This window comes from Caretta caretta, chromosome 2, assembly GCF_965140235.1.
Source record: "Caretta caretta isolate rCarCar2 chromosome 2, rCarCar1.hap1, whole genome shotgun sequence".
In the NCBI taxonomy this organism is placed as follows: Eukaryota; Metazoa; Chordata; order Testudines; family Cheloniidae; genus Caretta; species Caretta caretta.
The window spans coordinates 142984917-143011183 of NC_134207.1; the positions used below are offsets into that span (position 1 = coordinate 142984917).

General features: G+C 43.5%; 1 protein-coding gene across 1 annotated transcript in view; it reads left to right on the top strand.

Moving 5' to 3' along the window:
• The window catches only part of SEMA5A (semaphorin 5A), a 657104-nt gene that overhangs the window by 612013 nt on the left and 18824 nt on the right, over positions 1-26267 (top strand). The window contains exons 19-20 of the mRNA XM_048839567.2: positions 6853-7008; positions 25789-25836. Coding sequence (XP_048695524.2) covers positions 6853-7008; positions 25789-25836 — 204 coding nt within the window. The remainder of the gene's footprint in view (positions 1-6852; positions 7009-25788; positions 25837-26267) is intronic.

Below are 26267 nucleotides of genomic sequence, written 5' to 3' on the forward strand. Positions count from 1 at the left end.
AAAAATGTTAATCCTTTAAAATGCTTTCCTAGATTGTAAGACCTTTGGGGCAGGAACTGCATCTTTGTACATACTTGTACATCACTTTGGGGCCTCTGGGCATTACTGTAATATCTATATGTAATCATCATGGAAGTGGACCATGATATTTTCTGTCATTTTGATTGTCTTGACCCTTGCCAAGTGGTCTTGTGAAATATTAAATCTTTGCAAAACAAGGAAAATAAAAGGACTAATAAAAGAAGTAGAAAGTAAAAAGTAACATAAAAAGATAAGTCAAGGCACAGGAACCACTGGGAAAGCTTTTATGTCTTGCTGGTTTATAGGTTATTGTTAACACCTTCTGTTCTTGATTATTGGAAAAAAGTAATGTCTGCTAGCAGCAATAATGTTCTGTTGCATTACCTGCTTGATTGAGGGGTTTATAAACTTTATGGCATAAACTTATTTCTCATGTGATGAGGTCATGCACATGAGCATGCAAGACCCAAGAGTGTGAATTTATAGATGCTATTACCCAAACTACAATTACAAGTAATTTCCCTTTCTAAGTACTTCATGACTTGCCGTGGAATAAAATAGCACCTACTCTGTCAAAATTACAGCAAACTTTACTCTCCACCTTGGGTTTTAAAAAGTGAAAATAGAACTCTGTAATTGATTGGATTCCTCAAGAGGGATGGCTCATATATGTACTTAAAATTATCACAGCAGCCTCAGATCCTTAAGGCATTTTTAAAAGGTCAGAACTGTCATGTTTCTTGTGCTGTTTCCAGTATTATTATAGTGGTTTCTCTTACAGTGCAGCTATTGTTAATGGTCTGTTAGCATTTCCATTAGCAACCCCGGTTTTCAGGCAATTATAACTTGTGCTCTTTAGCTTATTATGACTTGATTGTTAATCTATTTTTTCCAACAAAAATCATATATCATCTACATTACAGCCTTTTTAATCATCAGAGTGACACAAGTCTCACATACCTCTTGCTTTGTCTAATATTCAAATCTAACTAAAAACCAACCTTATTTTAGATGAAAATTTGCAGTTTGTTTTCTTCTGTCTCCCCCTCACAAACAAATATGTCTTCTAACTAGCTGTGATTTAGTTTGAAAAGTAGCCATTGCCATATGCAGTAGCTGCTTTTTCAGAGCTCTCTTTTACTGTTCTTATTACACATTATGGGCCAAAACTGATCTGGCTGCTGTAAACTGCTCCATGTGCACAGACCGCTGCATGCGTGCAGGGCCATATTGACTTTGAGGGGAACACCCACAGGCACAGGGGTATACCTATACTAATCAGTTTGCAGGACAGAGAGCCTGTATTTTTAAAACAAGTGTACAAATCTCAGATTTAAGAGGGAAAGGAATATAGTCATTTCAAACAGATCTTTGGTTGAAACTTGGCATCTGGAAATTACAAACCCAGGTGGAATTTTTAATACAAGAGAATAATGATGATAATTGTTCAAGTGGTGAACAAGAAAAAAAAAGGCTCTTGCAATTTCAAACAGTTTTATTTTGCCAAAATTTAACAGAAAATTAAATTTTACATGCTGCTGATCCTCAGGAGGTGTTGAGGTTTTGTTTTGTTTTTTAAATGTCAGTTACAACTGGAAGTGACCAAGACATTTACACTTGAAAAACAATTACAGAATGGTTTATGCACAATAGCTGTTTCTCAAACTGTCTTTTCAACTTTATATTCCTATCTTTTAATTTTAACTAAACAAAATCTTACTTCAATGAATGGAATGTCTATACCATTGATCAGTAATTCTCTATGTACGGCATATCACTGAATGTTATCTGGAGCAATGGTGTCTATAATTTGTAGTATTGCACACAATAATATTGGGTACTTAGAATAATGTATTTGTGGCAGCATGAAGAGAGAAACAACATGCTGTCCTTGGACCAGTCACTCACACACACAAATAATGGAAAAGAAAAATTGAATTTTTAGAAAGAAATGCACAGTTCTGTTGGAGAAGAATGTGGATAAACATTGATTCTTCTTCACTTAGTGTACAGATAGGTGCTCAACTTCAGGTGCACTTACACTACATGTTTTTGATCACAGATTTTTGGTAGTAGTGCCTGTTGGACCTGTGCATGTGCCCTACATGTCCTCATGCCCCGCACTGAGGCTAGATAGGGCTATGAGATTGAACCGCCCTAAGTTCCTTCTCAATCACCTTCACCTGAGATGGCGCATTAGTGTGCCTTTCTACTCAGAACCATGAACGACTCTAATTAATTGTTCTTTCTTTCTTTTTCTGTTTGTTTTAGAGGGGTCAGTCTAAATTCCTTCCCCACTGGGGACTGGGAACTTTCTCCTCAGATCACCATTGTGCTGGGGTATTCCGTGGCTCACTGGGCTTCAAATGGTGCCTCTCTTTCCAGGAAGCTATCCCAGTTACTGACAAGCACTCCCCTTTGTATCTGCTGCCTGAGGGAGTTTCATTGTTCCCCCAAAGTGCTCCATTTGCTGTGCTTTTAAAGGCAGGGCTAGGAAGAATTGAGAGATAAGGCTCATTGTCTTGATGATGGAAGTCTCTCTCCATCCAGCCTCAGATCCAAGCCAGGATGCCCCCTGGACATTAGCATCAGAGTGAGTATGGTGCCTCTTCAATTTCAGCACATTCACCTGAATCTGCCCAAGGTAAAGCCTTTGAGAAGCCCCATGAAAATATAGCTCATTCTCCTCAGAAGGGGTCTACTTCAAAAAAGTCTCAGTGTCCTCCAAGTCAGTCCGTTTTGGAGACCCACGCTGGATACTACTGAGGCTTCAGGCACTGTCAGTACCAACCTCATGCCCAGGGCTCCGGGCTCTTCTAAGAACAGGGCACCAAACATGCTTGAGTTCCGAGACCATCTGTGCTGAAGAAGCAGAACTTAGCAGCACAGGAATCTAAGACTCCTCTTCTAAGAAGGTAGTGCCTACAATGCCCTTGGTACTATCTGTACCTATATTGACTTCCAAGACATCCTTAGTACCAGTAGCCATGCCTCTCCTATGATCCTGACATTTCCTAAGACATCCTCCTTGATACCAACTATATCTACCAAAAGAGTGCAGATGGAGCAGCTTATGTCCTTGGTACTGACAGTGGAACATAGCCCCATACTTCAAACTTACCCAGTACTACAGGAATTCAGATATTCCAGAGATGTAATTTTTTCAGCTAAACCGGAGTATCCCCTGCTAGTGGGTACCGAAAGATTATCTGTACTAACACAAGCATGCTCATCAAGATTGGACCTTTCCCCAGTACCGTTTGACTCTCTGACATCTTTGGAGAGTGGTGGAGCTCCCCCGCTTGATAAAGATGTACTCTTGGCTGAGTTCCTTTCTCCTACCTTTGAGGAAAAAGAAGAGTTACATCAAAGACAAGCACATGCCCCCACAATCTGGTTCAAGCACAGTGATGCCACACCTCATGTCCTATGGACCCCTTCAGTTGCCATATCGCCAACAGTTTTGGGGGGGGCGCCTCTAATGTCTTGTGGAGGGCTACAGAAGAAGAAATTCTTCTACTCTGTCTATCCCTCCTCACCTTCCTCAGGTTCAAGTATCCTTCGAGAAGCAGGAGGCCAGAGCAGATAAGAAGGCTACCTCACAGACAAATATTTCTTTTTCTTCCCCAGATGAGATGGTTATGCCTCCCCCACCTTCTATAGCTGATGATTTATGAGATTTCCGGGGGTTAATTAAACATTATGTAGACTCTTTACAGATCCCCTTGAAGGAAGTCAAAGAATTGCTGCATAAACTCCTGGATATCCTTCAATGGACTCCTTCTGCCTATGTTGCCCTGCCCATCAATGAGGCACTACTGGATCCTGACAAGACCATGTGGCAGAGCCCAGCAATGATACCACCAACATATAAAAGAACCAATAAAAATATGTCCCAGCTAAGGACTCTGAATTTTTTTCCCACCCATCCTGCATCCAACTCCCTGATTGTGGAGGCAGTGAATGAATGTGACAAGAAACACCATACTAAAGCCACTCCGTAAAATAAGGATAAAAAATATCTTGATTATTTGGCCATAAGACCTGTTTCTTACCCGTTTCAATGGCCCAGTATAGGCAGGTCTGGACTCAAAGCAACCCCAGATGGCCAGGTTTTAAGTTTACTTGCGATGAACAGCAGTGAGGTAACTCCATGTAGAGTGCCTACTTTCAAAACAGGAAGTAAAAGTCAAAGTTTGATGCTGTATGCTCAAAGTAATACACATGTATTATTTGCACTGGTGCTTCTTTCCAAGCATTCATGCCAAATAACTGTATGTGCCTGTAGCGGAAAGAGCTGTCATTCAGCACAGGTGAGAGTGTCCTCATCCATATACACATACCTGAATATACATGAATAATTTCACATTCAGATAAACAAGGTGAATACATTTTGTTGATCATTGGCCTAGCCTCCAATATAGAGCTTTTAGCCATATATGACCAAGGGAATTTGGTGGGTTTTATTCTAGAGGGAGTAATCAAAATTAGTATGCTTCCACCAGATTTACCCATGTTTTTTTGATATAACATAGCCAGCTCAGGATTGGGGATGTGCATAGGCTTCTGTTTCAGAGATCTATATGCTTCTCAGCTAAGGTCAAGGATCTGGGCTAAAATTTTTAACCTTACAGAATGACTTTAAACTTGCAGCAGTGTGAGCACAGCCTTACATTTCTTTTGAATTTTACTTAATACCCTAAAATTATTTCCATCTCCCCCACCCCATTTATTTAAAACATAATTTTAATTAGGGAGCAGATAAGCAACAATGCTATGTTATACACAGCACCCTGAACTAAGCTTTACAAAAATGCAGTCTGAAAACATTCACTATTAGATATTATAGCATACTTTTTTAAAGTGATTTAGGACTTTATTTTATTGTTTGAGATAGTAGAATGGTAATTTGTAAATATGAGTACTATATGCTAGAGTTATGCAGAATATTCACAGTAAAAGCTGAAACCATGTGAGACTCTTCTGGTTTCAGGTTTTTCATTTAAAAATCAGACTGCTTCCTCCAAAAGATTCACAACCCTTTCAAATTACCCTAAATTTATTTTGAATGAACTTGGGTCCACTTTGCAGTAGAATGAGGCTGCTTTATAGTTTTGCATTTGAAATCATGTGACATTTTTGAATCTGCCTGGTTTTGACACAAAACTAGGTGAAATTTGATAGTGAGATCTAAGTTTTGCTTTGGGTTATTGGATTGATTTAACTCAAACCAGAAACACAAGCATAACTTAGTTGTTGAATAAGTGTATCTGTTTCCACGAACTCCTGGAAAGTGAAACAAATGATTTTTACAGCCCTCTATCTACTACTGTACACCAACCCTAGAAAAGTGCCTTACTAAGAAGAAGTAAGAAGTCCTAAGAAGACAGGACTTACTCATGTACTGTAAGAAAGACGTTAGATGAGTAAACACACAGTATCTAATATGGATCAGATAAATTCACTTCATTTAAGAGCAATATCCTGAGATCACACAGAGATAGCATGGTGTGAAAATAAAAATCCATTAAATAAAATTAGATAGACAGAAGAACAAAGCTAAAAAAGAAACAGAGGCTGACAATGATCCAAACCTGATACAGAGAAGGAACCTGGAGATCTGATCTGAGATATAGAAGAGTGCCTTACGATTTCAGAAGTGAAGAACAAGGCCAGAGTAACAAGAAGGTGGCTGGGTTTTTTTTAATTTAAACTAACATCTTGCATCAAACCTGGAACCAGGGCCGTCCTTATCCATATGCAAACTACGCAGCTGCATAGGGCACCAGGAAATTTGCGTGCTGCTCCAATGGCCAGCCCAATCCCCCGTCCGGCTGAGCTGGCCAGGAAAGCTGCCCCGCTCCGCCTCGCCTCTTCCCCAAAGCCTCCGCCCCAACTCTTCCCACCCCTGCTCTGCCCCTTCCCCTAAGCTACGTCCTGGGGGCTGCAGCAGGGGTCGGGCGCACGCCGCACTCACCAGGCGGCGGGAAGTGGAGCAACCCAGCCCCAGCTTGCTCTGCTGTGCCAGCTTCCAGCTGCGTCGCCGGTGGGTTCTGGGAGGCGGTTCCCCCTACCCCCAAGTCTGGGCACCAGGAGAGCAGAGTGGAGCGGGTTGGGGTCATGTCACTCCACTTCCCACCGCACTGTGAGTGCAGGGTCGGGCGTGCCCTGCAATCACTGGGCGCTAGGAAGTGGAACAACCCATCCCCAACCCGCTCCACTCCACTGGCTCATGCTGTGGGATGGTTTCCCTCCTGCCCGCCAAGCCTGCTCCTGCCCCCCCCACAGATCTTGGGCGCAGTCCCTGGTGGAGGCCTAGGGTCAGCCCCTCCCCCCTCTCAGGGGGGCTGCCTAGGGCACCACAATGTCTAGGGACGGCCCTGCCTGGAAAACATTTCTATAGGTCTACGTTGCTACTGGTCAGTTACCTAAATTAACAAACTGGCATTGTCTGCCTTGAAGGCCTGTGATAAACTTAAGGCAACATAGTTAGACTTTTTATTGCACACTCATGCACACAAGTACAGTGGGGGGAAATGCAATATTGCTGTGATGAACGTGACATCCTGTAGAACATTTACAATACTGAACTGTCAATTTCAGAGGGAAGGTTGCATTTTTTGTGGTCTTCGCCATATATGGGACAAATGATCAGCTGATGTGAATTGACATAGTTTCACTGAAGTCAATGGAACTATGCCAGTTTACATGAGCTGAAGATCTGGCATGTATCCTGTACTTATTTATAGGAAGACATTTAATTTTTCATTCTGATGTGGTTCATTTGCACAACTTATTTCCAATATTTCCTTCTCCTTATAACTAATACAGACAACTGGTCCGACTGGTCTGAGTGGTCTGATTGTGATTCATCTGGAGTCCAGTTCCGTGTTCGTCAGTGTATCATTTTATTTCCGGTGGGCAACCAGTGTTCTGGGAACACCACTGAGAGTCAAGCTTGTATTTTCGATTCTAACTTCATACCAGGTAAGATCATTTACTTTTAAAGAATAAGTGAAATCACTCACAACAACTCTGCTGCACAGTGCAGAAGGGAGCCAAATCACAGAAGCTATGGAAACTGCCTTGGAGGAGCTGTCCAGATGCAAAAGACAGCTGTGCAGGATGCTTCTCATTCCACCACTTCTTTACTATATTTGAGAGTAATGTAGCCGTTCCAAACTCATTTCAGTAAACTTCACTATACTGTGTTCCCATTCGTGTGTTACTGACCTGATCATGTCCCTTTCAAAGTGGTTTCAGATTTTACAAGAATACTGCTGTTCTTGGAGCACAATAGGCATGGCCAGCCCCAGGCATATGCAAAGTGTCCCACCAGACAATGCCTCTTGCTTTTATGCTGCCCTTTTTTGGAAATTGTTTCCCAGAATGCACGCCTGGCACCTTCTAACTTGAAAGATGGATTGTGATGGACCAAATTATAGGGCTATCAGCCTCACATCAATCCCAGACAAGATAATGGAGCAGTTGATACAGAACTTGATGATCAAGAATTAAAGGAGAGTAATATAATTAATGCCAAACAACGTGGGTTTATGGAAAATAGATCCTGTCAAACTTAATTGATATTTTTAATGAAATTACAAATTTGGTTGATAAAGGTGTCAAGATTCCTTCACCACTCTGAACTCTAGCGTACAGATGTGGGGACCTGCATGAAAACCTCCTAAGCTTACTTTTACCAGCTTAGGTTAAAACTTCCCCAAGGTAAAAACTATTTTACCTTTTGCCCTTGGACTTTATCGCTGCCACCACCAAATGTCTAACAGGTATATAACTGGGAAAGAGCCCATTTGGAAACATCTTTCCCCCCCAAATTCTCCCAACGCTTACACCCCCTTTCCTGGGGAAGGCTTGATAGCAATTTGCAATTTCCTCACCAATTTGCATAGGTGACCACAGACCCAAACCCTTGGATCTTAAGAACAATGAAAAAGCAATCAGATTCTTAAAAGAAGAATTTTAATAGAAGAAAAAGTAAAAAGAATTATCTCTGTAAAATCAGGATGGTAAATACCTTACAGGGTAATTAGATTCAAAACATAGAGAATCCCTCTAGGCAAAACCTTAAGTCACAAAAAGACACAAAACCAGGAATCTGCATTCCATTCAGCACAGCTTATTTTCTCAGCCATTTAAAGAAATCAGAATCTAATGCATCTCTAGCTAAATTACTTACTAAGTTCTAAGACTCCATTCCTGTTCTGACCCCGGCAAAAGTATCACACAGACAGAGAGAGAGAGGCTTTGCTTCTCCCTCCCCCCAGCTTTTGAAAGTATCTTGTCTCCTCATTGGTCATTTTGGTCAGGTGCCAGCGAGGTTATTTTAGCTTCTTAACGCTTTACAGGTGAAAGGGTTTTTTCTCTGGCCAGGAGGGATTTTAAAGGTGTTTACCCTTCCCTTTATATTTATGACAAAAGGTAATAGTGTTGATGTAATACACTTAGACTTCTGTATGATATTTGACTTAGTACTGCACCGTTTGATTAAAAAACTAGAACAATCCAAAATTAATATTGCATAAATTAAATTTATCAGGTGATCTGGAAGAAAACATAAAATCATCACTGATAAAGTTTGCAGATGACAAAAAGATTAAGGGAGAGGTAAATAATGAAGAGGATAGGTCACTGATACAAAGTGACCTGGATTGCTTGGTAAAATAGGCAAATGTAAAATTATACATGTAGGAACAAAGAACATAGGTCATTTATATAAGATTTGGGATACTATCCTGGTAAGCAGTGACTCTGAAAAAGATTTGGGGGTTGTAGTGAATAATTAGCTGAACATGAGCTCCCAGTGCGACGTTGTGGTCATAAAATGCCTAAACAGGGGAATCTCAGGTAGGAGTAGGAAGGTTATATTACCCCTGTATTTGGCATGGGCGCAAACCACTGCTGGAATACCGTGTCCAGTTCTGGTGTCCACAATTCAAGAAGGTTGTTGATGAACTGGAGAGGGTTTGGAGAATAACCACAAGAATGATTAAAGATAGGAAAATATGCCTCAAAGAGCTCAGTGTGTATAGCTTAACAAGGAGAAGATAAGGGTGACTTGATCCAATCTATACATACCTGCAAGTGGAACAAAAAAAAATCATAGCTTTTCAATCTAGCAGAAAAAGTTATGACAAGTTCCAACAGCTGGAAATTGAAACCAGATAAATTCAGACAGGAAGTAATTTTTTAACAGGGAAGGTAATTATCCATTAGAACAATTTACTGTGGGCTGTGATGGATTCTCCATTTGATGGGAATTTTAAAATCAAGATTGGATGTTTTTTCTAAAATTGCTTCTCTAGTTCAAACGGGAATTAATTCAGGGAATTTCTATGTGTTATGCAGGAGGTCAGCTTAGATGATCCCAGTGATCCCTTCTGGCCTTAAAATCTATGAATCTATGAAACTCTACAAATAGCAGAAATGTACCATGTCCCTGTGCATGCTTAACATAGTAAGTAACAATAGTGTCACAAACTGAAGAAAACCTTCTGAACCATCCTGGTCAACAACCCTGACAACCTTCACCAGATGATAAAGCTTCCTTATATACTCAGTGAACAATGTTACCAAATTTTACACAGGTTTGTTCACCACGTGTTCACACCTCCCTGGTATTGCTCCTACCAGACTAATATGAAAAAGGAGCATATTCAAGGAGGGTGGATGTTGCCTTGATGGACATCCTGGCCTTCTTAAACTCTTATGTAAAATTCCTGTGGTATTTAATAAGGGTGAAATCAATGGGATTCTGTAGAAATTAAATATAAGTCTATACATATTATTCTGCAAACCCGAGAGAATTTAATAGGAAGCTAGGTCTTAAAATTCTTAAAATAAGCTTTAGGGTGAGATTCACTAGAGACCTGCTCCTGCTCTCATTTAAGTTAATGAGAAAACTCCAGTTGACTATAATGGAGCAGGATCAGACCTCAGGTGCAGGAAAGAATAGGTGACAGGGTTGGTTTTAAGCCATCTTTACCCCTTCCAAATTCTGAGCTATAGGACTGCTTTAAGTTTCAGAATGTTATTGTTCTCTGGTAAATTCTATGAGCACTATGGCTTGGTCTACATTACCAACTTATGTCTGTATAACTGCGTCGCTCAGGGGCGTGGCTTTTCCACACCTCTGATTGACATAGTTATACCAACATACTCCCAGTGTGGACAGTTCTGCGTCAATGGGAGAGTTTCTCCCGTTGATATAGCTACCGCCCCTCGGGGAGGTGGAATACCTATGCTGACAGGATAATCTCTCCCATCGGTGTAGGTAGTGTCTTCACTAAGTACTACAGCGGTGCACTAAGTATGGACAAGTCCTATGCTGTAAGGGAAATTGGTGAACAGCAGTCTTTAAATAAAAAAATCATATTACTTAACTTCCTAAACATTAACGTATTCCTCCTCCAGAATTAGGGGTGAGGTGTCTACTCACCTATTCACCTTACACCTCATCAGCTAATAAACTACGCAATTGAGAATGATGTATAAAAATGGGGCATTTCACACATGTATCAGATTTCCCCAAGTCCCTTCCCTGTCCATCCCTTTTGTTTTTGACAGCTTTGTGGATGTTATATGGTTTAATAAGACAATATGCCATTAACCCAGTCTTGAAAAACTGTCATGAAAATTTATGAGTTTGAGCATAAAATTTACTCACGTCTCCTTTACTGTGGTGATTTGATGATGATGACAAATTAATGATACTTTATTAGTCAGAAAATAACTCATCTCAAGAAAAGGATCGAGTAGAATTTTGCCAGGCTTTTTAACCAAATAGTCTTGTACTTCACAGGCACTGGAGGCTTCCCCGCCTTTATATCTGGACACATAGGGCCAGATCTTCTGATGCTGTAAATATGCATAATTCCATTGATTTTAATGGAGATGTGCTGATTTACACCAGCTGGGGATTTGGCTATTCAGTATAACATTCTACATATTCTTTTCATTCTCCTTAGCTGAACATCTGCATTGCTTTCTGTATTCATTGCCTGAGAGATCTGATTTGTTTTTTTATTTTTCAGAACTTTGGAGATATTCATCTAATTTGAATGACCCTCATGTGTAAAACAGACAACCATATACTATAGCAGTTGCTATGGAAATCATTTCATGCCATGCATTACTATTAGGTTAATAACTGGTCACAACATTAAATGTGTTTAGCTGTGCCTCAGGTCTTTAACTCCCACATGACTGCTAAATACCTGATAAGACAATAATATCATGTGTCATTCTTCAACATTTCTTCAGATTTGCAACTGTATTATGTTTCTTATCACTGCTGTCTCTTAAATCCCCAAAACAGTGTGGGTGGCAACACTGTATTGCTATTAAAAATCATCTTTCCCTCTGTGCACATAAAAAAACAGTAGTCTGCCCACAGACAAAATAATGGCACCTTCCTCTGTAACGTGAAATAGAGTTATGTTTGCTCAGAACAGCAACCTTTTTCCCTGTGACTGAAAATACATGCAGTGCAGAAGCACGATGAGATCAATACATTTAAATGATGTTGGTTTTGTGTAACTGTTGTGCAGTGAATAGGAATACATTTGAAGCCAGTAACATTTTTATTTCTCATCCAAAACAAATGAAAAAATCTCAGTGTGAAAAAAGGAGGATTCTGGGAACTCCCACATCGTATTTGTTCATCTTCCTCATGGCTTTAAAACAAGATTTAGTAAGACTGAAATACTATTAGTATCCCAGTTACTAGAATTGAAAATGCACATGGCATTTTGGACCACTCATTTTTTAAAAAAATATGGAATGAGGAATGTTTGATTAATAATAAAATATTTTATTACAGTATTGAAACCACCTCCTCTCTGGCCTTCCCAATTCCCATCCCCCACCCCTTCAGTCCATCCAGAATGCAGCAGCTAACCTCATCTTCCTGCCCCATCCCTTAGACCGGAGGTTCTCAACCTTTTTCTTTCTGAAGACCACCCACAGCGTGCTATAAAAAAACTATAAAAAAACTATATTTAACTATAAAAAAAACTACACAGCCCACCTGTGCATGTATAGCCAGGGCTGGTGTTAAGAGGTAGAAGCAGGGCAATTGCCCAGGGCCCCACAAAGCTAACTTCAGCCCTGGGTGGTAGGGCTCGGGGCCCTGCAATATTCCTTGCAGTTCTGTGTGGCAGGACTTTGGCTTTCTGCCCAGGGCCCTAATGAGTCTAATGCCAACCATGCTTGGCCAACCCCGTGAAACCTGCCCGTGGCCCCCCCGGTTGAGAACCACTGCCTTAGACCACATAATTCTCTGTTTTTGAATGCTCCAGTTCCCTCCCTGTCACCCACTAAATCAAGTTTGATTCCTGTCCTTGCTTTCAAAGATCTACCCCCAACAACTGCATATCCTCTCTATTCAAACCACCTCTCCCCTTTACTCAGTTATGCCAGTCTCCCCCCATCCCTTTTTTCCCTCCTCTCATGCCTTAGTTTAGACCTTCTTTCACACCATCCCATGTGCCTGGATTGAGGTCTCTCTTCCAGTGTGTGAGGTTCCCTCCCCCTTATCATTCAGCTCCCTCCTGAAAAGCTGCTTCTGTGATGCCCACAAAGGCTAATCCATATCAGCATCACACTATTGCCATCCCAGCCTGTTTTTATCTTCCTGTCTTTTGGTTTGTAAACTGCTTTGGGGCAGGGATTATCTTTGCCTTATCCAGGCAAATTGCACTGTCAGCACATAACCAACAAAAATAATATTTTGTCTGGACTGGTAATTTCGTCTTTGAAATGTGCCAAGGTTCATTTCACAGCTGAATGAAGATAATGCAGAAATGGTCTGAGGCATGTAAGATATGCAAAGTTCAAGATCTCTGTTCCACATCTACTAGTAAAGTATGTACTTCAGCATAAAATGGAACTGGACATAGAATCAGTTTTAAAGCCAATTCTAGGAGTTGCATCTGATGAAGTGAGTTGTAGCTCACGAAAGCTCATGCTCAAATAAATTGGCTAGTCTCTAAGGTGCCACAAGTACTCCTTTTCTTTTTGCGAATACAGACTAACACGACTGTTACTCTGAATTCTAGGAGTGTTGCCCGTGATTCTTTTCTCTATCTCCAGCAATCTTTTCTTGTTGTTAATATAACCCCCCCACACACACCTCAAATAACTCTAAATACCTACCAAAACAATATTGGGGTCTGGGGTCTGCTTAATTGGCTCTCTAAAACCACAAAAGTGTATATTTTGTCTCTGTTCTTGTAGAAATTCTTCAAGAGTTGGCACATGTCCATTCCACTGTAGGTGTGTGCACATCAATGCACACTTGGAAATTTTCCCCTCAGCGATACCTGTCAGGTTGGCATATGCATCTTTTACTACCTCACACTGCTGCACAGTGTTATAAAGGGCCCCCTCAGTTAACTTCTTACCACTCATAATGGTTGATGGAACATGCGTGTTCAAGCCCTGTCACCTCTGTAATAAGTCGATGACACAGAGTGACCCACACCCTAGTTGTCTGAAGTGCCTTGGAGAATCACACATTAGTGCTCTGTTTTTGTAGGGTTTTTAAGCTTCTGTCCAAAAAAGACAGAGTGGCCCGGCTCAAGTTTCTACTAATGGAAGCAGTGCTACATTTGCCCTCAGAGCCTGCCCATTCAGAGTGGGGACGAACCACTTCCACATCTGTTGGGAGCTCTCCCCCTCCATTGGCTGAGCCAAGAGACCTATCTCTGTCTCCAGTACCTACAAAGAGACACCGCAAGTCAGCCAGGGATTCGGTACCTGAGAGTTCAAGAACGTTGGCACTGAAGTCCAGTGGAGACAAAGGCAGTGGAGTGCACTTGAAGAAGAGGCTCTTCCTAAGACAGTCCTCCGATCAAGAGGGTTCATCAACTCCAGAGCCTAGGCCAGGCCCATCAAGACTGACCCCTGAAGTGACTGCTTCTGCTTCATCACTCACAGTACGTTAGAGTCAGGAGTCAATCTTGCTACCATCTATTCTGGAGGATTATGCAGTGGCTTGGAAGCTGCTTAGCCTCTTGACACCAGTTTCCCTGTTGATCCATGTCTTATCGTACCAGTATCTAATATACCAGCATCTAATGTTCCTCTTCTAGCACCAGAACAATATACGGTACCAAAGCTACCTCCAACCAAAGTGTCTCTGAAGATACTACAGACTAGAGGCATGATTTTGCTGGACCACCTTCTCCATCTCTCCCCAGTACCAACAGATTTGACACCCCCCTCCCTTTGTCAGAGGAAACAGATTCGTCATCAGATTCTGAGGTTGGTTTTTGTGACTACCTGGTTGCATACAGCATGCATCTTTGGGTACCTGTCAAACCTGGTATCCACTGGAACCTCACAAAGACTAATGGTCCGGACATAATTGGGCCCCAGGCCCATATCCATGGCCATTCTGGAACATTTGGGGTTTCCAGCTGGCCTTTAGGTCTCCCCATTCCCCTCATTCTACTGCTTTGAACAGGCATCAGGAGCAACCACATTAGAAATAGCCAGTGTCCTCTCCTAGTACTGGGTCTGGTACCAAACATAAGGAAGTCCCCTCAGCAGATCTGCCCGTTAAGGAATTAGAGGAAGCTCTACCTCAGCACACTTTGGATTCCTCTTTCTCATCACCAGATGAGACGGTTGTATTGGAGACCACTTCTCCTCCACCTGATGATTACAAAGCCCATCAACACTTACTAAGGAGGATGGATGCAACTCTGGATATCCAGCCAGAGAAAGCACTGGATATCCAGCCAGACTTGTGGACTGTGACGGAGTACTACTGAGCCCAACTGTTCCACCAGGTTGGGCTCCCTCACCCTGTCCTGCTAAGCGAGGCGACGCACCCAGCTGCAGAAAGACACAGGACACTGAAATCAGTACTGCATGGGAAGGCTTTCAGCTAAGGAATTGCCCAGCACTCAAGTGCACTCTCCCTCTGGAGAGTAAATCCCAAATTGTATTGTCTTGTGCTGCACCCAGAACTGTACAACATAAGCTAATTGAAATTCGCCCTATCCCTCACTGTGGAGAGAGATACGCACAGCTTTCTGCTCCCCCACCCCACAGTTGTGAATTACACAAACTAAGTTAAAAACAAAAACAATTTATTAAGTACAAGAGGTAGATTTTAAGTGATTATAAGGGATAGCCAACATATCAAAACAGATTACCTTAGTAAATAAACAAAAACTGCAAACTGAGCTTAACACACTAGATAGGTAGGATATAAACTAGCAAATTCTCACCCTGAGTGATAAACTGGCTGGCAGACACTTAAGGCACAAGGTGCCTTGGCTTTTCCAGGTTTTCATACACAGGCTAAAGATCCTTTTGGCCTGGGGCCATCACTTCCCACAGTTCAGTCCTTTCCCCTCAGGTGTTTCCACATGCGTTGTTGCAGAGAGAGTGAGGTCCCTCTGATGTCATTGTCCCCCTTTTATCTTCTTCCCACTTGCTGGAAAGCTCTTTTATTGTGACCTGGATCAAACATTTCCCATTGTATGGTGCTATCTCTGATAGGTTTCTATTGTACACAGTTCCTGGGGTAATCCTTGTGCTTGTGTGCATTTCCTCAATAAGCCATTGACATTGTTTGGCCTTTTTACTCTTGTACCTGAAAGGCTGCTTGTGGGTGCTTTCAACCTCACAACATGTTTCAGTAATACATAGAATATCAGGGTTGGAGGGGACCTCAGGAGGTCATCTAGTCCAAACCCCTGCTCAAAGTAGGACCAATCCCCAACTAAATCGTCCCAACCAGGGCTTTGTCAAGCCAGGCTTTAAAAACCTCTAAGGAAGGAGATTCCACCACCTCCCTAGGTAATGCATTCCAGTGCTTCACCACCCTCCTAGTGAAAAAGTTTTTCCTGATATCCAACCTAAACCTCCCCTGCTGCAACTTGAGACCATTACTCCTTGTTCTGTCATCTGCTACCACTGAGAACAGCCTAGAGCCATCCTCTTTGGAACCCTCTTTCAGGTAGTTGAAAGCAGCTATCAAATCCCCCCTCATTCATCTCTTCTGCAGACTAAATAATCCCATTTCTCTCAGCCTCTCCTCATAAATCATGTGCTCCACCCCCCTATTCATTTTTGTTGCCCTCCGCTGGACTCTTTCCAATTTTTCCACACCGTTCTTGTAGTGTGGGGTCCAAAACTGGACACAGTATTCCAGATGAGGCCTCACCAATGCTGAATAGAGGAGAATGATAACATCCCTTAATCTGCTGGCAATGCTCCTACTTATACTGCCCAAAATGTTGTTAGCCTTCTTGGCAACAAGGGCACACTGTTGACTCATATCCAGCTTCTTGTCCACTGTAACCCCTAGGTCCTTTTCTGCAGAACTGCTGCCTAGCCACTTGGTCCCTAGTCTGTAGCTGTGCATGGGATTCTTCCTTCCTAGGTGCAGGAATCTGCACTTTTCCTTGTTGAACCTCATCAGATTTCTTTTGGCCCAATCCTCTAATTTGTCTCGGTCCCTCTGTATCCTATCCCATTTGTAGCCAAATTTCATAACTTCACATACAACAAAAACAAATACAATCCAATGAGATATTAATGTCTAGCAGATCAAGACATTTAGAATGATACCTCAAAAGACATATTTTGTACAAAACATATCCTAATTGCATGACAGTGGTGAATATTGGGGTGTCAGGTCGTGGTGAATATGGGGGTGTCAAGGTGTTACACCTCCCCCCTTAGATTACTGCCAGAGGGTTATCACGGACTAACGTGAATGGCAGTGGGCCCAATTTCCTCTTTCCTAGACAGTGCATGTGCTATCATGTTCTCGTTTTCGTTAATGTGCACAATCTCCATATTAAATTCTTTCAGGATTAGGCTCCAGTGTAGCAATTTGGAATTTGTACCCTTGGTTCTGTATGGCTAATTTGTAGCCATATTAAGGATGAATGGTCCGTTAGAATCTTGAATTTTCTATTAAAAAGGTAAGGCCTCAGTTGTTTAACAGTCCACACTATGGCATAGCACTCCTTTTCTATGACAGAGTAATTCTGTACAGTAGGGGACAACTTTTTGCTTAGGAAGGCAATGAGTGCTTCTTCTTGTCCTCCCCTGTTTGCATCAGTACAGCACTCAAGCCAGTGTCAGATGCATCAGTACATAATTCAAAAGTCTTATCAAAGTCAGGGCTGGCTAGCATGGGCTTTGCAGAAAAGAGTGCCTTATCAAAACCTTTCTGACATGCCTCTGACCAAATCACCTTAGTAGGTTGGTGCTTTTTATGTAAGTCTGTGATTGGGGATACAATGTTGCTGAACACCTCCTCCCACCCCACCCCCTCAAAAAAACCCTCCTGTAATAGTTTGCCAAGCCTATGACGGATTGGACCCGCCTTTTAGTTTGGGGCACAGGCCAATTTACAGTGGTTTCTACCTTAGGAGGGTCAGAGGATATTTGTCGCCCTCCAATCCAGTGTCCTAGATAAGGGACTTTGGCTACTCCTATCTTGCACTTCAAGGGTTTTATGGTTGACCAGCCTCTTTGAGCTTGTTGTGGTCATCCCGTGTTGCTGAATACAGCTATGTCATCTATGTATGCCGTTGCGAAGCTCTGTAAAACCTTTAATACCGTGTTGAACAATTTCTGGAAGGTTGAACCAGTATTTACCAAACCAAAAGGTAACACTGAATTCATAGAGCCCTATATCAGTGATAAAAGCAGACTTCTGCTGTGCCTCCTCCTCCAGAGGCATCTGCCAGTAACCTCTAGTTAAATCGAAAGTACTGAGGTATTTGGCTTGCCTTTGCACATCCAGTTTATCATCAGTTCTTGGTACACATCTGTTACAGTAACAGCATTAAGTTTTCTTTAGTTCACACAAAATCTTACAGTTCCATCCCTTTTGGGGACCAAGACCACAGGGGATGCCCACGAGCTGTCCAATTCCTTAATTCTTCCCAGGTCCAACATGTTCTGTATCTCTGTACGAATTTGCTTTTTCACCTTGCCAATGGCCCGGTATGGCCTAGAAGAGGGCAGGGGGTCATGCCCAGTGTTCCCTCTAATTTTTCCCACCCATGTGCAGAATGAATTTTGTTATGTGCACCAATATGAAGGTGATGTGTCACATAACAAGTCATGTGGCGGGGCTCTGGCTGGGGGTGTGGGCTCTGGGGTGAGGCTGGCAATGAGGGGCTTAGGGCTGGGGCAGAGGGTTGGGTGCAGGCAGTGAGGGCTCTGGCTGGGGGTGCAGGCTTTGGGGTGGGGCCAGATATGATGTGTTTGGGATGCAGGAGAGGGCTCTGGGGCTACGGCGGGGAGTGTGGACTCCCCCCAGCACTCTCTCCCCACAGCAGCACCTGGGAGTGCTGCGGCTGCAGGATAAATGCCCCTCCCCCAGCCACAGCAGGTCTGGTCCAGGGGAGGGCTGTGCCTGAGGTCAGGCCAGGCCGCCCAGGCCATGGCTGGGCTGCTCCAGGGCTGGGCCGTGCCTTGGGGCCAGCCCGGGCTGCACTGCCAGCCGCACCTGAGGCGCCGCCCCAGCCATGCCTGGGGCCGGGCTGCTCCAGCCGCGTCCCCTGGCAAGTCCAGGTGCCCCAGATGCGGCAGGTCCAGGCTGCAGGCTGAGTTGGGGCTGGGAGAGGGACGCCCCAGCCGCAGCAGGTTGGGGACTGGCTAAGTGGGCGCTGGGGGAGGGGCGCCCCTCCCTCGGCATGTCCCCAGGCAGATTGCCTGAGCACCTGTGCGGCGCTAAATAGGCTGCTGCATGGCCATGCAGCTTACAGGGAACTTAGGCTGTGCCCCTTTTGTGAAGATTTTATGGGACAGCAAGTCTCCCTGGCTTGTTGGATAACACGTTGCTGTATTCTTGCAGCACTGACAACACCTCCCCCCCTTCATCCCTTTCGACTAATGTTAATTCTCTACATATTTTAGTGCTTTCCAGAGTTGCTCCATCTTTGCATTCAGCCATCAAATCAGAGTGGGTGGGCCTCAGTTTCCCCTTCCACACAACAGATCATGTTTACTTCAGCCTCCCTACTAGGATAGGCTTTGAGCTGGTTCACATGTACTAGTTGCGGAACAGTATCATCATGGGGCTTTTTAACTTGATACGTGTCTTCATTTGCCACTTCTACCACCTCAACGGGCCTCTCCCAGGAGTTTTGCATTTTAAACCTTTTTGCAGGGTTGAGTACCATCACCAAAGTCTCCTATGTCAAAAGTGTGTTTACAAGTATTATCATCATACCATGCCTTTTGTTTTGCCTGACTGTCTTGGAGGTTGTTTTGGACAACTGCTATTGTGTCCTTTAACTCCTTTCTGAACCTCTGAACATACTCAGTCACTGGTTCTTCCCTCACCTCATTGCACCCTTCCCATGAGTCTTTAATGAGAGCGAGAGGGTCCCCTTACTTTTCTCCCATATAAAAAGTCAAATGGAGAAAACCCTGTCGACTCTTGGGGTATCTTCCTGTAAGTATACAATAGAAATGGCAATAACTTGTCCCAACTTTGGCCCCTTTTCTTGGCATACATTCCCAGCATGGATTATAGAGTCCTGTTGAACCTCTCCACCAAACTATTGGCCTGGGGACGATAGGGGACAGTTTTAAGTTGTCTCACTTCACACACCTTCTATAGCTTGTTGAATATCCGTGACAAAGTTTCCCCCCTAGTCAGACAAAATCTTCTTAGGGAAACCCACTCTGCTGAATATAGTGAGAAAAGCTCTTACCACTGTCTCGGCTTCTATATTAGACAGAGCGGCCGCCTCAGGATATCTAGTGGTAAAATCCACCACCACTAAGATATACTTGTTCCCCTTCTGAGTGGGGCGTGGCATAGGACCCACAATGACCATTGCCACCCTCAGGAATGCCTCTTGTATCACAGGTAAGGGACACAGGGGAGCTTTCTGGGGTCCTGCAGGTCTTTTCCTTCCCTGACACACTACACAAGACCTGCAATAATCTCTCACATCGTTCTGTATTCCTGTCCAGTAGAAATTCTCCTTAGCCTGTCATAAGTCCTCTGTACCCCCAAGTGACCAGCAAAGGGACCATCATGCGCTACCAGCATTAATTCCCCCCGGTGCTGGCTGGGTACAACCAATTGCTTATAGAGTTGCCCGGGGCCTGTGTTCCTTCCCACAGAAGCCTCTCTATACAGTTTTGCATCCTCTTCAATAAACTTCTCCTCCACCCTCCTTGCTGGAGTTCCCTCTAGGACACACTTCCTTACACTCTCTAGAGAGGGGGCTGACTTTTGGTTTCCTGCAATTCCTGACAGCTAATACTTGGGATAATTTCCTCAGACACTGACAACAGCTCTCCAGCCCTGGCGACATGCTGCTTTCAGTTGAACAGAGGCCTGACTCTGCTTCTCCCTCACTCGGAAGCACACTGCCACCCTGCACTGCAGTGCCAATGGAACCCTCACCCACCTCCTCTGTGGATTCTAAGGTTCCAGTGCCCTTCCCCGGGCTTCTCTCTGAGACACACACCTCCATGCTCTCTAGAGCAGGATATATCCCTGGTTTAGCTGCATCAGACTTGCAGCCACCAGTTGGAACAGCCTTCTCACTGACAGGCAATACACTCTCCTCCCCTTACAAGGACCCTACACAATACTACTTCTTTCTGCGAGTTACCACACCAACAGTCCTGGCCTTATGGAAGTAATGTTCCCTACCAACATGTCCACCCCGATGTCCTCTAGCATCCCCACAAGTAAATCGCCTTCCAAACCTTCCCATTCCATACAAACTTACACTAGTGACATGGGGAACCTGTCTGGCCCCATCCCCTTAATGCTGGCCGTTTGGCACGGTAAAGTATTAGCCTCTGGGACAACACTTGGTTGAACCAGAGAGAGCTGAGCCTCAGTATTCCTCCACCCCAGGCACTCTGTACCATCAATCTTGACAACCTTAATGTGTTCGCTGTCTGGTTCACCAGGTCCTATGTCCACCAAGCAGGTGTGGTAAGTTGTGGGGGTACCCTCTGGGGCCTCGGGGCTGAGGACAACTGAGCCAATATGGGTCAGGGGAGGTTTATTTTCCTTCAGTTTGGGGCAATTATGTCTCAGGTGCTCTAGAATTACAGTGGAAGCACCTTCTAGGATCTCCTGTTTTTAAGGGCAGTTTGAGATGGGTATGGGAGGTAAGATTCTGGGAGGGTGAGTGCCCACCTCCTGGCCACCCTCCCTCTCTCCATGGGTAAAGTGGTGACCTTGCTTCCCACCAAACTTAAATCCCTCTGCCTGTGATTTATTTCTAATAGCTGCTTGGGACTGTTCATATTTATCCGCAAAAATAGGAAGTTCAACAGTTTTTACCCTCTTATCCCATAAACACTGTTTTACATCATTGTGACACATATTCAGGAACCTGAGCAACCAGATCACACATTTCTTCAAATCTTGAAATACCTTTTCCCCTTACCCACTTATCGAGTAAATCTCTCATTTGGTTTACATATGCCACATTACTTATTCCAGCCCCTCTCTTAAGGCTTCTAAATTTTACTCGGTAAGTAAAAGGGGTAATCTGAAACTGTTTTAAAACTATTTCCTTGAATTTACCATAATTGGAAGTATCACCCATTGGCATCTTATTGAATATATTCATAGCTCTCCCAGACAACTTTGCAACCAAAGTGGTCATCTTTTGACTATCAAGAATCTCATAGAGCACACACAGCCTCTCAAAGGTGATGAAGTATTCAGCAATGTCCCCAGTCTTACTGATGCAGGACACAACCACTGCCATTTGTGGATTTTTGGAGCGGTGCCCCCCCGATGTGGGGTTGTTTCCTCCACTCCATCAAGGCCAGTTCATGCTTTCTCTCATTTTTTCCCCTCTCCTGCATTTCTTTGTCTCTCAGTTCCAGGGCTTTAACTGCCTCTAGCTGCCTCAGTTCCATGGCTTGCTTCTGGGATTTGATTTCTTTGTGTTTCAGTTCCAGGGCAGCTTTTTGGCTGGCTGCTTCTTTGGCTTGCAGTTCCATGGCTTGCTTCTGGGCTTCCATGGCCCTTTCATGGGCTGCTTTTTGTTGGACTTCTTCCGTTTCCTGTTCTTTTATGTGTAGTTGTCTTAATTCCAGCTGTCTCTTGTGCATCTTTTCGTTTTCTTAGACCTGTAATCTGTAAAACTCCAACTTTTTGGTAGCTTCACTTTCACTAATTTTCTTATTTTTCTGCCTCTACTTCCTTTGCCCGAAATAAGCAAACAGAAAACAACAAACCACTTTGTAGCCACTTTGTCTGTTCTCTAGGCAACACACTTAAAACTCATTTAAAATCACCACCGGTGTCTCAGAGCAATAAGTGGTGCACATTACCCTGCTCACTGTCCACTGTGATGGGTTGCTTTCCAGTGTGCCTCCTGATGTACTGGGGTACCACTGAGCCTGCCCATCCCACCAGGCTAGGCTCCCTCACCCTGTCCTGCTAAGCCAGGCCCCCAAGCTTCCTCTAGCATACACACAGATAGGGACACACGCATCTGCAGAAAGACAAAGACACTGCAATCACTACTGCGTGGGAAGGCTTTCAGCTGAGGAATTGCCCAGCACTCAAGTGCACTCCCCGTCTGGAGAGTGAACCCAAAATTGTATTGCCTTGTGCTGCACCCAGAACTGTACAGCGTAAGCTAATTGAAATTCGCCCTCTTCCCCACCATGGAGAGAGATATACACAGCTTTTTGCCCGCCACACCCTCCCCCCAGTTATACATTACACAAACTGGGTTAAAAACAAAAACAAGTTTATTAAGTACAAGAGGTATATTTTAAGTGATTATAAGGGATAGCCAATAGATCAAAGCAGATTACCTTAGTAAATAAACAAAAACTGCAAACTGAGCTTAACACACTAGATATGTAGGTTTCAATGCCAAAAGGAAAAGAGGCAAAAAAATCTAGACCACTTTGGTAGGAAGCTTTGTTCTACCTGAGGTCTCCAATTCAGAATTGCAGACCAGAAGACATAACTGGATCATTACAATGTTAACCTGTGGGATAATATTTTAAAGACAAGAATTCTCCACGGTGGTAGAGGAAGGCAAATTAGTGGCCAGTTTAGATGCGGCTGACTCTGCTGCTCAGCCATGGCTTTGGCCATTACTATTCAGCAGTGTTCATGGCTGCAGTTTTCTGGTTTTCCCCAGAGGTTCAACAGACTTTTCAAGACCTCCCATTTGAGGATCCTTTACTCTTTTCTGAGAAAATTGATGAGAGGCTGCATAGTCCCAAGGATTCAAGGGCAACCTTTGAGTCGCTGGGTATTTATACACTGATGGCAAAAATAAAGCTGTTTTGCCCACAGCAGTCCCCCGCCCCCCTGTATCCAGTTTTCATGCTTTGTACCCAGGACCTGTCCAGAAAGAAGGCCAGAGGTTACAAGAATCATAGAATCATAGAATCATAGAATATAAGGGTTGGAAGGGACCCGAGAAGGTCATCTAGTCCAACCCCCTGCTCGAAGCAGGACCAATTCCCAGTTAAATCATCCCAGCCAGGGCTTTGTCAAGCCTGACCTTAAAAACCTCTAAGGAAGGAGATTCTACCACCTCCCTAGGTAACGCATTCCAGTGTTTCACCACCCTCTTAGTGAAAAAGTTTTTCCTAATATCCAATCTAAACTTCCCCCACTGCAACTTGAGACCATTACTCCTCGTTCTGTCATCTGCTACCATTGAGAACAGTCTAGAGCCATCCTCTTTGGAACCCCCTTTCAGGTAGTTGAAAGCAGCTATCAAATCCCCCCTCATTCTTCTCTTCTGCAGGCTAAACAATCCCAGCTCCCTCAGCCTCTCCTCATAACTCATGTGTTCCAGACCCCTAATCATTTTTGTTGCCCTTCGCTGGACTCTCTCCAATTTATCCACATCCTTCTTGAAGTGTGGGGCCCAAAACTGGACACAGTACTCCAGATGAGGCCTCACCAATGTCAAATAGAGGGGAATGATCACGTCCCTCGATCTGCTCGCTATGCCCCTACTTATACATCCCAAAATGCCATTGGCCTTCTTGGCAACAAGGGCACACTGCTGACTCATATCCAGCTTCTCGTCCACTGTCACCCCTAGGTCCTTTTCCGCAGAAAAGGTGTCCGCAGAGGTGTCCAGTACCTCTCTCCTCCTCTGCAACTGCCAGCTCATCTAGATAAGATGGGTCCTCCAAACAAGCATTTTAACACATTGGTCGAGGTCATACTACCAGTCCCAACGGTGCCATCTTTTCCCACCCTCTATTTGCCCATCATCTGTCCCATTTCCTAAATGCTTGGTCCTACATCACATGGATCATTGGGTCTTAAGCACAGTGGAAGAGGGATATACCTTTCAGTTTGTTTCTGTTCTCACTCCCATCGCCCTTCCCTGTCTGTCATCAGGGACCATGAGGTCATGCTACTGCAGGAGGTGCAATCCCTCCTACTTGTGAGAGATATAGAATAAGTTCCCCTGTTTCCTGCTACTTCCTAATCTGGAAAGCAAAAGGGGGTCTCAGGCCTATTTTAGATCTAAGAGAGCAGAAGTAGTTCTTGAAGAAAACAAACTTCTGGATGGTCACTCTGGCCTCCATTATTCCCTTACGTGGGGACTGGTATGCTGCTCTTGACTTAAAGGATGCATATTTTCACATAGCAATTCGTCAGAACCATCAAAATTTCCTCAAGTTCATGGTAAATGGATCCCACTTCCATTTTCAGTGCTACCCTTTGGCCTGTCAATAGCTCCTCACATGTTAACAAAATTCATGCCTTGTACTTATCGCCCCAGCATGGTCCCGACAACACCGGTTCTCGGCTGGTAGTAGAGCTATCAGTCAGACTGCTACTCCAGCTAGAGGGAGATGTGATCACTCAGGACCACATCTGCCTCCTCAGTCACAGCCTGCAGGCCCTCCATCTGACAGCCATGATGCTTCATGGATGATGCCTTTGGAAGGGATTGTCCTCTTGATAATTTGATTTTCTGGTTGACGTCAGATACAAATTTGATTCCCATTGTCTTTGACCTACCCTGATCCATTTACATTTGAGACCCAGACAGACAGGCAGATCAGCATTCCTTTGTCTGGAACAAACTTGCTTACCAAACCCTGCCTGGTTTCATAGTTTGAGCATATTTTTAGTACATACCTACAACTTTTTAATTGTTACATCACACAGTGATGATCATGACCAGTATGATATAAGTTTTCATTTGATACCTTACCTGACATTCTTTATAGATACATACCATGACCGCAATGTGTTAGGTATAGTAAGTTTTTCAGGCTTAATTGCAGTGCTGTTACATGACAGTAAACCCTTTGTCAGTGGGCAATGAAGGTCTCATAGGTCACACTGATCTGAGATGAAAGTTTGACATTTTCCACGAGTAGACATGGGTCTTCATGCTAAAACACCACTACTGTACCCCCGAGCTAGCCTGTGAACTTTTTTCTATTTTCCCCATTAAGAAACTCACTATTTTGTGGGGGAGAAGTGGCTTGCCAATTAAAGAAGTTTCCCACCTACAATATCTGCCATTTGTTTAATTCTTGAGACTTTTGAGACAAGAATGAATAAAGTTTGTGTTATTTTTCATGGAGTTAAGAGTGAAGATTTGTTTGGTGGTTTTGGCCAGTTTCAACAGGGGTGAAAATCTTTTCTCAGAGCTCTGGAATGAATATAGTGAAATAAATTTTTAAAAAATCTTATTCTCTATTCATCAGCTTAGTATATCTCTGCTATGTTTTATCTACACATTTTAATTATATTGTTTGTTTTTCTAGAAATATCAGTAGCAAGATCTAGCAGCATAGAAGAAAAACTGTGTGGTGGTAAGTTTTTCATTTCTCTGTAGCAGGATCTTTACCTTTTTTTTTTAAATTGTATAATTGATTCCTACTTTTCCTCTATTTGTTCCACCTCTTGCTCCCTTCTCTTTTACTCTACCTTCTAAATGCCATATTCTCATTACTTACATTTTCTGAGAAAAAACAGACTGTAGTTACCAGAAGCTGCCTTATTAAATATCTGACTGCCACTGCCTACCTTTGAGTCAACAGCATGTTACCTGAAGTTCTTACTCTCTCCTTCCCGCCTCCCCCAAGGGCAATCACTCTTCTCTCCACAGGAGAAAGCCCTATTATAAACAAGTTACTTGCAGATCAAAAATCTGGAAACTCACTGGACCAATCCAGGATGATAATTTCATCATCCCCCCTTGGGAGTCAAATGAACAGCTATGAGTCAGCTTAGTCACCCATTT